General features: G+C 51.0%; 1 protein-coding gene across 6 annotated transcripts in view; it reads left to right on the top strand.

Moving 5' to 3' along the window:
• Nucleotides 1–13,343, top strand: part of FMNL2 (formin like 2) — a 153,928-nt gene that overhangs the window by 126,400 nt on the left and 14,185 nt on the right. For all 6 annotated transcript variants that reach the window (XM_075511296.1, XM_075511291.1, XM_075511295.1 and 3 more), the window contains exons 10-15: nt 2,111–2,185; nt 6,173–6,283; nt 7,584–7,733; nt 9,694–9,795; nt 10,783–11,098; nt 11,554–11,757. In XM_075511296.1, coding sequence (XP_075367411.1) covers nt 2,111–2,185; nt 6,173–6,283; nt 7,584–7,733; nt 9,694–9,795; nt 10,783–11,098; nt 11,554–11,757 — 958 coding nt within the window. The remainder of the gene's footprint in view (nt 1–2,110; nt 2,186–6,172; nt 6,284–7,583; nt 7,734–9,693; nt 9,796–10,782; nt 11,099–11,553; nt 11,758–13,343) is intronic.

Here is a 13,343-nt window from a genome sequence, read left to right on the forward strand (position 1 = left end):
AGAGGCTGCGCGAGTGGGGCTTGCTGAGCCTGCACGGAGCCCAGTAGTTCCAACTTGTGGGGTCGTGGCCATGAATATTGATGGTAATATTATCAAATAGTTCATCGTAACCAGTGTCCCTGTCCTCTCACAGAGATCCAGTGGCAGAATTGCCATTGACGTCAGGTACTGACCACAGATATCTGAAGAATAACCCAGTTGTGGCAATTTTGCTGAGGAATGACAGAAGATGTATCACATACACCACAAGTATGTTTTATTCAGTTACAACAGACAGCAGAAGGCGTGGCGAGAGGGTCACCCAGCAGGCCCCTACTCGCAGTGCTTTGCAGATCTCGTGAGCAGCTCGGTTTAGGTCCCACTAAACTCTGCCTGACTTCAGCGAGGTCTGCTCGGTGCCTTAATCTTTGTGTAGGTACCTGCTATAAGATAGAGGCAGTTAGAAAGAGGAAGCTGGCATGGGAATAGTAATAATAATGCATACTTCGTAAAGAACTTGCTTTTTGGGAGTATCTAGAAACCCCAGCTGGGGATTTGGTCTCCTTGTGGGAGACACAAACGTAGAAGTACATGCAAAGAACTGGCCCCTGCCCCGCGGAGGTTGGTTTCTAAAGAAGAAGTAGCCAGCGCTCCCGCCAATCCTTAATTACCGTTCGTTGGCTAATTTCACATAAGCACTGTACCATGAGCTGGCTGCTGAGGGAGGCAGCAGCTGATGGCTCAGAGGGCTGTGCTGCCTGGAAGCTGGCGGTCCCTAACCGGACAGCCCGGCTGGAGGTCCCACTGCTGTCCCCTGCTCCGCATCAGCAGCACCCAGCGCTCCCGGGACATTTGGGTAAAATCTGGTTAAGGAAGGAAGGAGCCTCTTGGGCTCACTGAGGGTTTTGTTCCTTGGCAGAAGGGAAGTTTCGGTCCTCTGGATGACCGGACTCTGCTTTTCAGGACCTTGAAGAGCAAAACAGCTTCTTTCAGAGCTTCTCCTGTCCCCCTGCAAACAGCCAGCATCTGAGGAGGGTGAAGCTGGGAACAGCATTTAACGCTGCTCGTGGGTGGTGGCACTTACGGCTTTGTTCAGAAGAGCATGCCTGTGCTCTTCCTGCATTCACTGCTCAGTTTGACGCCAAAATCCAGCAAGCGAGAAGGCAACTCATGGGGCGGGCTATGAGGAAGCTCTCGGTGAATTTGGGAACGTGTAGGACGCTTTGCACTGCCCCCATCACCTCCCATCCGACCGTGCTGGGACAGTAGGCTCGCTGGGATGGCCGTGTGTGGGGCAGCTGCCGTGCGCCGGCTCCTACCCCTACGGCTTAGGGGTCTGGTGTAGTCCCTTCACGCAGGGATAGAAAAAATAGGCTGGACGATGCAGCACGGAGGGAGGAGTTGCAGTTGCAAAGTAGGGAGGACGGGGAAATGGGTGCACCTCCTGCTGCTCACCTCTGCTCCCTTTCGCTTTCCTACTTATTTAATATTTTGTGATTTTGGTGTGGATTACTCCAGATCATTTGTGTGCTGAGAAAAGTAGGACTGAGCCAGAGAAGCTACTGGGGAGTAATGAGATTTAAACAGTACCCTGAGACCTGCTTTATCTTAGATCTTATTTCTCCCTCAAGTTGCTTGTGTTTCCTGCCAACACCCTGTATTATGGCTCTGTGACTCTGACCAGCTGATAGTTATGCTGATGTATTTCACTCCTCATTTAGCCTGTGATGATTTTCTTTTTTTCCTCCCTGTAATTTGTTTTCTTCCTAATTACATTATATTACAGTGGAAAGCCAATTCTGAACTGTGAAAGAGACGGAGTCTTCCTCTGTGGCACAGCCTGATGCAACTCCGTTGCTTATGTTTGTACCATTAGTGGGTATGATTAAAATTTTAGGGGGAAAAGAGATACAAAGAGTTATGTTATAATTGTACCTGAGCCCGTAGACTTGCAGCGCAGGTGTTCACCTGCGATTCCTCCGCTGGATTTGTCATGAAGAAGAATACTTTTAACAAGAGAGGAAACCTGGACGGAGAGGTGTTGAACAAGCAGATGAGCTGCTTTTTAAATGTTTTTCATACTCTTTCTTGCAAGGTGTAGTTTAACAAACACGTGGTGATTCTTTTGCAGGTGTGTGGAGAGAAACAGCGCTTTGAGAAGCTGATGGAGCACTTCCGAAATGAAGACAACAATATAGACTTCATGGTGAGTGCTATTTCTCATCCGCAAACTTTGGTTTTAGTGTTCAGTGTCTGGTCCTGCCGTCGTAGGCAGACATGTATCTGCCTTCTGATCCTTGGCCTAAAATTACCACAATACAATTTTCTTATATTCCAAACTACATAACGTGCATTTCATTTTTAGCTTCAGTTCAATTCAGTTCTCTTCAAGAAATGCCTTGTACCATAGTGAAGGTAAGAGGAAAGCGGCCTTTTGGTCCTGTGTGCTATTTCGCTGCAGCAAAGCAGCAGCTTTCGCAATATCAAGATGCGTATTCTGTCCGTGTGCCAACAGCCTCAGAGTCACAGACGGGGAAGCGTGGCAGAGACTCGCTGCAGCTGCTGTCTGTCCTTATCTGCTGATAAATATAGCAGTAGCTTGCACCACTTGCGGTTCCTCAATGTGCATATGCATGATTATTCACCAAATCCACTTCCCCTGGAGCACAAGAGGGAACGGCGAGAGAGGAAGCTCTGGCTGGCACCCCCAAACACCAGCGCCAGCTTGCACGTTGGCGTCACGTGAAAGGCAGAGGTCGTGACAGTAGGGATGAGCTACCTGGTTACGTGTCCGATATCAAAAATACTTCTGTATCCGTTTTTTTAAAGTCTATGGCAAGTGAGTGCTCGTGTCAGAAGTGTGAGGAATTTAAGTCCTATTTTTAATTAGAAAACAAATGCTGGCATGGTCAGCGCAGTCTCCCTTGCACTGCTCGTGCTCGGTGCCTTGGATCTGACGTGAGCCTGTTTTGAGGTGAGAGCAGAGCGGGAGGGCTTCCCACCCAGTCACACTGCCCGGTCTGCTGAGGCCTCTGTTAAGCATCTGTGACACTTTATACTGTTTTAGCGCTGAGCTTTGCCTTAAAGACCTCCTTCTGCCAGGAATTAGGTGTTAAATCACCCGCTGTGGTGTTTCCTACAGGCTTTGAACACTCTGGTGTCAGTGGCTTGCAGCCCTGATGGCCAGGGCAGGCTTGCACCCTTGAGGGGACAGCAGAATAAAAGGAGGTGGTGTGAGCAAGACAGGATGGCCTCTTTCTTGTATTTAAAAAAGAAAAAAAAAGTTACGGTGTTCCCTGCAATTTTACTCAAGTCAGCAAGCTGCTCTCAGTAACTGTCTGACATGTTACAGTTGGTTTTGTTCCTTATTCCTGCAGTCCCAGTAAGGACGTGTTGGTAGTCACAGTATACATTAAGTATTCTCAGATGTACATACAGTTTAGTCTGTAATTTAACAGAAAGATTTGTCAGTCCTCAACACCCGACTCTTAGTCATTTTTCCCGTGCTCACAGGGAGGGGCAGTCGTGTTTGGGGAGTGGGAGGGCAGCACAGCTTAGTGCAGCCTGGAAGCAAGGCGGTGGCAGCAGCCTGCAGCCAGACACCTTGCTGGCAGCTATGGTGTTTGTCCACTGTTTAAAAAAAAAATCATCCCTCATCTTTATTTAAGCTATTAAATGGTGTATTGTAAGGATATAATAGGGAATATGCATGTGAGTGTGTGTCTGTAGAAGCCTGCTGAGCTGTGAATATTCAGCATCTATCTGGACAGCCCGTAAGAAAATTCCCTGGTCCTCTCAGGCCAGAGGTTGAAGGTAGTGGTGAAATTTGCTTAAAAAAGGATAAATACGTCTTTTTCAGGACTTGCCCAAATACTAATAAAATCTGCGTCTTTGGGCCGCTTCCACCGACTAAGGGTTTGACTACATGACAAGCCTAAAGCCAGAAGAGAGAGCTCATAACAAACGATTTGGCAGCTCCGCTCGTTCTCGTCACCATCTGGCCCTAACGAGCTCCGCACGCTGCTGCGAGCGCTAGCCGACGAGCGCGTCGGGGGGCGAGCGGGCAGCGCCGCGGGCCCCTGCCGCCGGCTCGCTGCGGTACCGGCGCTGCGGGAGTTGCACCGGGCTGTGCCCGGGGCAGACATCGCTCCTGTCCGCAGGACGGGATAATACAGGTGCCAGAGCCCAGGCTCCGGGATGTAACGTTAAAGCTCGAGTAATTCAAGGAGTTGCAACGACTGAACATAAACAAAGAGCTATTCCTGCGGGACCTGGCTTTCACGTTGCCCTAAATGGAGAGCTGTCTGGGAAGCTGTAGCTGGAAGGGGCTGTGGTTAATTGCATGGATCGACAGGGAGGAAAGAGCAACAAAAAGGCAAAAATATTTTAGAGAAGGTTCCTGTTGTTGACATTGACTTACTTCATTGTAAAAGCAACTTTCTTAGATTAGTTTTCTTTGACTTGATAAATTCCTTAGTTGTGTATGTAAGGATCTAAGAAAGGAAATGAGAATTTGGCCCTAACGTGGTGAGAGCCAAAGCAAGTATAACAAAAGCGCTTTTGAATAAAGGTATTTGGCTCTGGGTGATTCGACAGGACAGCAGGGTTCAGCTGGCGAAGGCCAGTACCAGCACTAGGAGGAACCAGGCTTCACCGCAGGAACTGGAAAGAGTCCTGCAAAAAACCTGACTCGAAACCTGAAGTTCGGTTTCCAACTGCCTGGATCGGGTTGTTTGTGTAGGAGATGGGTACACACCAAGAGGTGGGGATGAGGCATCACAGGAGCTCCGGGATGAGCCGTTAGACCGTCTTCCTTCCTCTCTTCCTTGGGGTTGTCCCTGTCACCAGTCTCACAACTGCATTATCTAGGGTTAAAGTCATTTTGGAAACAGAGTGGTTAAAGCTGGTCAGGGTCTACATGGGAAGATGTAGCTGAAAGGTTTTGACGGACCTTTGTTGTGTCCTCGTGGTCCCGGTTCCTCCAAAGCCGGGCAGTACCGGGTGGTTCAGCCAGGAAAGTTTTTATGGCAGCTCGGCGGCTGCTGGGAGCTCTGGCTGGAAGGAGCAGCCCGGGACATCCCGGCCAGACCTGTAGTCAAAGGCCACCATGCAGCAGATGCCTGCTCATGAGTTTATCCTCTGGGCCCTGTAGCAGATCACGGAGAGTTGGCCAATTTCCTGTAGCAAACTGATGACCCAGCGAGTGGCCTTCAGTTCCTTCTGCCTGCAAAATGACCCAGAGACCTGGGGTCTCCTGGAGGCTTGTCCTGCAGGTCAAATCAGGTGGCTTTGATTTTATCTTCTCTCAGATTCGTTCTAGAACTACTGAGATACTTCCCAGATACGTTGAGAAGCTTGGTATTACCCCTGCTGCAGCAGCGTTACTAGCAGGATGGGGTTATGCCCTTGAGAAGCCCAGCAAGGACTAGGCAAACCTTCTCTTAAAGCAGCTCAGAGGGTGACAGACGTGATCATCTGTGAGCTGGAAGAGGGCTGGGGATACTTGTGAAGAGCAGGATTTGGCTGCGCCTGACGTTCAAGAAAAGGGCAAACCTTCTGGGGTCTGTAGCCCCATTCCTGCCGCTCTGCAGGAGGTTTCCCCCACCGCTCATACCGCTCGAGAGCCTTTTCCTTTCCTTCGCTGTGTTGGGACGCGTTTGGATGCCAACTCCTATGATCTGGTCCCTTGTTCAGTTACCAAACCACAGCTTTGGAAATATGCTTTCTGCAAACAACAAAGCGCCTTTTGTGAAAGTCCCGTTTCCTAAGCTAGGGGTTCCAGTTGCAAAATTAATCTCGCTTTTACAGGCCGTTTCAGAAACAGCATTGTTTTCTTAAGAGCTTGTGTGCTTGTATGATGTCTGGCCGTGCGAGCTGGCATGGAGAGTGTTTCTGTTCACCGGCACGCAGTAAAGGTAGACTCTGCAGACATGACTTAATTTCTGGAACCCGTGTTCGACTCTATCACAGCAGACAAACGCCCCGTAAGCCCGAATCCAGCACCGGCTTGGAAAAAAGCTGCAGAAGAGCGGATCACAGTTTCCCCTTGTAGTAACCACAAGGAAATGTGGTCGTTCGCTGCGTCTGACGCATGGGGCCCCGGGAGAGCCCGCTCCGACTGCGCCTGGGGCTTTCGGGGGGCAGCCGGGGCCGTGCCGTCGCCTCCTCTCACGTGCAGTGGTTCTCCTTGCAGGTGGCCTGCATGCAGTTCATCAACATCGTCGTCCACTCGGTGGAGGACATGAACTTCAGAGTCCACCTGCAGTACGAATTTACGAAGCTCGGCCTGGACGAATATTTGGATGTGAGTATGACCTGGGGCTCCACCGCCTCGCAGTGTGGGCCTGCCCTCCCGGCAGGGCTGACCTCTGCGTGGGGGTGCTGGAGGGCCCACGCCACGTCCCCCGGCGCCGCTGCTGCCCAGCCTAGCCTTAAACCTCCTTAAACCCCCTCACCCGAGAGCTTTCGGGAGGGCAGAGCTAAAAATGCAGTGCCTTGGCCGCTGACTGGGGGCTGTGGCCTGGAGCCACCCCTGCAGAAATAAAATCAACTGCAACTAACTGCAATTACAGACCGGGAGCTAAATTTGTAGCTTCGCCTTATAACAAAGGGAGGATGAACCGCAGTCGTCCTCGCCCGCGCCACGTCCCTGACCTCCAGCCGTGGCTGCAGGTCTCGTGTCGGCCCCGGCTCAGGTGCCGCCAGGGCCCCTCCGTCCACGTGTGAAAAAATCCTCCTTTGAGTTTTCTCCTGACAGCCAGGCGTTTTCTGGCGTCCTGTGGGAAACGCTCTCTTTCAGAAGAAAGCTGCTTTTATATTTCCCGTTTTGTATTTTTCTCTCTCTCCCTGTCCCTGCCCTTGGGAGCATGCACATGAAAACAGGGCTTGCGCTGACAAGGGATTGATTTTTCCCTGCTGACTTCTGCTCAGCAGTAACCAGGAGAGAGGTTTGAGAGGTTTTTTGCTGTCTGCAAGAAGTATTTGTCCACGGTGATACCGAGCACGGGTCTGTTAGGGCTCCCAGGGTGGCACAAACCCTGCAGTCCATCGGGAACAGGCGGAGCAGTTCAAAGCGTGCTCTGATGTTATCTTTGGAGATAAAGCACGCTCATTTTGAACACAGCAAACCCAGCATGAGGTCAGCGAGAGCGATCGGAGGATTTGCTCCGGGCCACGCGGCTGCTTTGAAGCCAGACACAAGTGATGGCCTCGCCTCTGCCTGCCGGCCACGGAGCTGGTGGCCACCGCGGGTGGCAGCAGGGTCGGCCCCACCGGCCGCCCGCCTCGCTGGCCTCGCACCGTCCCAGGGCCGGGTGGTGGATTCAGAGCTTGCCACAGCAAGCACGGAGGAAAGCAGTAGTATCCTCTGTAGTAACAGAAGATAAGATGCTGCTTAGCTTTATTTGAAAGCTCTGGATGTTTGGTCTTCAAAAATGACCGTTTATCACTTCTGACCCCAGCTACTGTTAAAATGCAAAGCGTTTTCCTGGGTGATGGAAATGGCCTGAGCTCCCGCCGCTCTCCCAGCCCCTTCGCTGTCTGCGGCCCTCTTGCTGCGAGGGGCTGCCATGCTGAGTGACGCCCTTGTCTTCTTGGGTTTACAGAAACTGAAACACACGGAGAGTGACAAACTGCAGGTGCAAATTCAAGCTTACCTGGATAACGTTTTTGATGTGGGAGCTTTACTGGAGGATGCTGAAACCAAGAACGCAGCCTTGGAAAGAGTTGAAGAACTGGAAGAAAACATTTCCCATGTTAGTACCAAACTTTGTCACCTTTATCTCTGAAGCGGTTCAGAGCCTGCTCTGCGCGTGGGCTTTGCCGCTGCCCGGTTCGGGGGGTGGAAGCACAGGCACGGCGGGGCGACAGCCTTTGGGGTGAGGTTCACTTAGAAAAAGCCTTAGGACTGCCTTGCCTTCTGTATTGGAGGAATAGTCAGATATTTGGCAAATTGATTTGGGAGATCTCCGGCAGGTAAGCTTCCTGCGTGCTTTCACGCTATGTTTTGAACCTCATATTCTGCATGTTTTTGTTAACTGGTGCTCCACTTGCTACAAAGATTTGTTCATACGCTGTTTATTGACCTGATGAGAAAATGTCTTATTCTGTCATTTGATTTTCTCTCCTATCTGACACAACCCTCAGCTTCTTATAAAGGACTGGCATTGCCCTGCTAACGTGGGGCTGGCCATGCTGTTTCTGTGTACGTCGAGGGACGGTTTAGGCTGTGCTGCGCGGTGCCTGCCCGTCTAAGCGCTTACACGGCCACGGCTGCAGCGCTCGCACACCTCGATAGCATCAGCCTGTTTATCCCCCCAAAAGCCGCGGTGAGCTGGGAGGGGGTGACCCCCGTGCCGGGGCCCAGCTGAGCAGAGGGTCGCACCCCCGAGGCCCTGCCACGGCAGGTTTGCAGCTTCGGAGGCTTCAGCTTCGGTTCGGTTGCGGTTCCAGGTGGAGTCACTTGGTGCATGGAGCCCCTGCAAAGAGTTCTCTTAGGAGCCGGGAAGGCTAATTTACATAGAAATTGCAAAATCCTCAGCAACGCAGTGCCGGTAAATAGAGCAGATAACCGTCCTGTCTGTGTCTCAAAACGTATTACTGGGCTCAAGAGGTAAGGGACTGAAAAACAGCGCTGTGCAGATAATCAGTGTTTGTTCACGGCTTTTCTGTCCCCTGCCTTCTTGGTGTCAGGTACTTTGGTCCAGAAAACACGGCTTGGCTGTTTTAAATTTAAAATGTTTTCCATACTTTAAAAAAAATCATAAAAGGGTCATTCTGTTACCATTCCTGTACGGCCATCACTTAGAATAAATACGTTCTTAAAACAGCTTGCTGTGCAGCATTTGCCCCTCTGAGGTGCTCTTCTGCTAGAGAAGAGGGGTTCAGTAGAACTGGCACCGTTTGCTTCATAGATCCACTCCTTTTAGCTGTTTAGAAACTTAATGGTTTACTCTGGTGGCAAATTTTTAAGGGCTCGCTTCTGATCTCTTGTTACATAAACTAGACTCATCCCAGGAGAATGGACATAATTTGCTGTCATGTGTTGACAGAGATACTAATAATAGAATTGCAGAAGTTTTATCTCAAAAACACAGCAACCGGTGCCTCCTCACCACCTCTGCAGCCTCGCCTGAGTCGGCATCATTGGTGGTGATGGAAAAAGGCAGCAAGAACAGTGGGGCTTTCACAGCCCAGGTTTGTGGGGCTGGCAAAAAATAAAAATAAATCAAAAGACCATGGGAGGAAAAAATAAACGGTTTCATTCATTACCAATCAGATTAGCCTCATTGTGGGAGATGATATTTACAGGTTCCACCGTTTCAGCATCTACTGATTTTGCAACAGTGCCACTGTGGTGCTCTGTGGGGTTTTGGGGTTTCAGGTCAGACTTAGTGCGTATGAAAATAATTGCATTTTAAGTGCTTTATTGTAGAGTAGGCTCTCTTAGCTGGACAGGTTCATAGGTGCAGTCCAGCCAGGTTACCTGCTGGTCGTAGCTGAAGGATAACATTCGTGTTGAGGAACCTTCATCGGGGCAGTTTGTGCCCCCCGATCGCATGCAGGAACCCTCTCTCTTTCCAAAGAAAGACTTCAGGGTTTGGTGGAATATCAATAATTTACTACGTACCACTGCTCCAACAAGCGTTCCTGACATTTTGGTTGAGAAGACTACTGTTACCCACTTAGATAATCTTATTTCTCTTTGAATGATAGTTATCTGAAAAACTCCAAGATACGGAGAACGAAGCCATGGCAAAGATTGTGGAACTGGAAAAACAACTTATGCAAAGAAACAAAGAACTGGATGTGATTCGGGTAGGTGCGATGGGAAAGCTCTGGCTCAGTGCCACACTTCAGGGTAGCGATCTCCTGTGCTCTTTGTGTTTGGGAGGTAATGACTCTTTTAACAGGCCAAGCGACTTCTGTTAGCTTCCTAATTTTGCACCTAGGACAGATTTCAAGTAGAATTACTAGCGTGCGCACTCAAAGATGGACATAAAACTCTTTGAACGTGCCAGCAAATCGGTGAATGAGACAGGTACATCTTATCACTCAGGTCTGTAGCATCTGAGTTTGGAGTTTTGCACGTATGGTTGGCTGCGGAGGGGCGTAGGAGGGGGACCCGGAGCCTTTCAGACTTGGGCTGTGCAGCAGCAGGACGGGAGCAAGTGTCCCGTGTCTGTGCTGTCACGCGCAGCCTGCTTCCTCTGCGCAATCCAGACTCGTTGCTTCTTGGTGTACAAATTTAGTAACAGAAATTATTAGCATAATATGAACTAACTTCAGCCTAAATGTTGTTCCAAAGTGTGGTGCTTCTGGGGTTCCTTCAGAGGGTCTGCCCTGGGTACTTGCAGGTACAATCTCCCCTCCAGATCAGGAGCTCTGTCCCTGCTTCCCTTCGCGGGCCAACATTTGCTCATAGGTCGAGCAACCGGCAAGGCATCAGATATTCTCTCTTAAAGTTAAAATCGAGGTAGCCTACCTACGCTATGTGTTTAAGACTAGCATAAGAAATGGGAGACATCACGAAAAAGTGATGATGATAAATTCTGCACCCCCGGGTGTTGGTGCCCACAGGTGAGATTTTTCCCAGGACTCGGTGCTGTGCACGGCCTTGCTGCTAGCTTGGGAAACATAAAATGAATTCTTCATTGCCGACAAAGACGTATGGTTTGCATCAACGCTCATTGTAAGATAGCGCCTGGTGCAGCGACCGTCCCGTGTCAGGCTGTTCTGTTTCTGGTATTGGTATTCCGTTTTGTGAGTACGAGTGCAAATCCCTTGTTTCTGCGGCGTTCTCAGGAAATCTACAAAGATGCAAATACCCAGGTTCACACCTTGAGAAAAATGGTGAAAGAAAAAGAAGAAGCCATCCAGCGACAGTCAACGCTGGAGAAAAAGATCCATGAACTGGAGAAGCAGGGAACCATTAAGATCCAGAAGAAAGGTGATGGTGACATCTCTATCCTTCCTGTTGCTCTGGCCTCCGGGATGGTGCCGGCGGGGTCAGAGGCTGTGGCTGGTACATGTGTCGCACCGGTCGCTGGAGCTGCGTCTTCAGTACCATTGCCACCGCCTCCACCACCGTTACCCGCCTTAGCAGCAGCATCTGAAGCAGGTAAGAAGCATTTTGTCCCCAAGAGGTGGGCTGGCCGGGAGCTGGAGGTGCAGCTCGTTGTGCCGGGGACAGTCACAGCAGCCTCACGCTGACAAAACCACCTTCAGTTGTAATGAGCCTGCAGGTCATGGCACCTTGCAGCGGCCGAGGATGCTGAGGTCCCCCAGCTGTGTCTGCACTCTCAGTCTCCGGGGCGCTCCCATGTTTGTCTGATCCGTTTCTGAGCCCTTCAGTTGATAGAAAAAAATACTAGCTTCTTTCATTAGGGTAATTTCCTCCTGTGTTGATGCACTGAAGTACTTTGGTGATGGGTCCAACAAATGCTAGGGCCAGTATAGTGGTGGAGAGGAGATGTATAGTGGGGGACAAAGTGGATGCTGTGACTTTTTCTGTGCGTGCTTGTGATATTTCGATCAGCGTTCACGGTAATAGCTCGTTTTTCCTTCTTTTCGTAGTGCAAAACGGTCCTGTGTCAGTGCCAATGCCGCCTCCACCGCCGCCTCCACCGCCACCTCCACCACCGCCACCGCCGCCTCCCCTCCCAGGTCCAGCTTTGGAGACGGCTCCTGCGGCTCCGCTGCCCCCACCGCCCCCGCCGTCGGCACCCCCCCTGCCCGGGACAGCCTCTCCCACCGTGGTGTTCAACTCAGGGCTTGCAGGTAAAGCGCCCGCGCGTCTCCCCAGCATGCTGTGCATTGCTGGCAAAGTAAGCAGAGGCAAGGTCAGGGCGCGTCGGCTAGAGCGGAGAGGGTACCGAGGTGGGACTTGGTTGCTCTTAATCACCTAAATAATACCCGTTACCTCTTACTGGTATTATACTTCAAGGGGTTTATAAAGGAAAGAGCATTTATCAACCAAATGGTTTTGGTTTGGTCTGGAAGAGGTGGCTTCTTCAGTGAAACTAAAGCTATTGCCAAAAATATTTTTCAAACACGATCATTTTTGGCTTTAAGCAAACAAAATATGGTTTTGAAAGAAAGGCAAAGCTTCATGGTTTTGATTTCTTCTGAGAACTTGATGAAGAAATATCTGTGCAAACTTTTTGTAATTTTTTGGAAGGAAAAAAATTTACTGACTGTCTTTAATGATGTTTTTATGCACTCTCTGACGTACGCCAAGCGAGTAAATGCTAATTGGTATCGCACCGCTCCCCCCCAGGAAATCTCAAGAGCACGATACGAGTCCAGAAAGAGAAACGGAGGAGCTCTGATTAATAGCTTTTTTTTGAAAACTGATTAAGTATTCCAGCCTTTGAAGTTTCTTCTGAAAGCAAAAAGCATCATGGAACTAGAGGGTCCCAGGGCGTATGAAATTAAAAAAAAAAGCACAAAAGGCGCGACACAGCTGAGGGTACGGGCTGGTCCCTCCCCGAGGGGTCCGGCAGAGCAGGCAGCGGTCCCGTGGCGCGCGGTGCAGAGCGCAGGCGGTGCTGGATGTGGCCGTGGTGGGGCTGGGAGGGCTGCCGGCGGCACGGGAGCTGCTGCGAGCAGCAGGGGGTTGCGCGGCCAGGTGCCCAGACGCCGTGCCTACCCCGACATCCTTGCGGTATTATTTGGGGGTGGGAGCCGTGGAGCAAGCCCTGCTCCTGCACGTGGCTCCTCTGAGCTGCGCCGGTGGCAGGGGCAAGCTCCCACAGCCCAGCTCCTCGCTTAGGTGCTTGGGTGAGATGCCCAAAGCCGGGTGGGGTGGATATTTTGTTCTTCAGTGGGTTAGGAGAGGGAAGGAGAGTGAAAGCGCCTTTTCTTGATACGACGGCTGCGCAGAAAGGAGCGTTTCTCAGGGCAGGAACCTTCTGGGTCAGAGGGGAGTCAGTGAAATAACAAATTTTGCTTTTCTGACCGTTACTAACATTTTTTTCTCTGTTCTTTCTGCTTCCTGGTAAGACGGGCCAATCAAGCTCTTCTGTAGGTTGCTTTCTGCTAAGTATTTACCCACCTCCCCGCGTTTCCCTCTGTGCTGTGCCCGTGTGTGTGCCCCTGGACTCGTGTGGGCGATGGGGAGGCGGGGGGGGGGGGGGAGGCTGGTGCAGGGACTTGCTGGCCGGAGCCGGAGCCAGAGCCGGAGCACACAGTAGCTTTGGGGATGCTGCCAGCCGTCAGGATTTGGCACCCAGGAGGCCCTGATTCAGCAAAGCACTTCAGCAAGTAATTAAGACATGCGGTTTCTTTGGAGCCCTCCTTGGGCCGCGCTCTCCGCGCCGGTCACGCCGAGGATAGGCTTTTCCCCACGAGGCCAAGTGCTGAGC

This window comes from Mycteria americana, chromosome 9, assembly GCF_035582795.1.
Source record: "Mycteria americana isolate JAX WOST 10 ecotype Jacksonville Zoo and Gardens chromosome 9, USCA_MyAme_1.0, whole genome shotgun sequence".
Lineage (NCBI taxonomy): Eukaryota > Metazoa > Chordata > Aves > Ciconiiformes > Ciconiidae > Mycteria > Mycteria americana.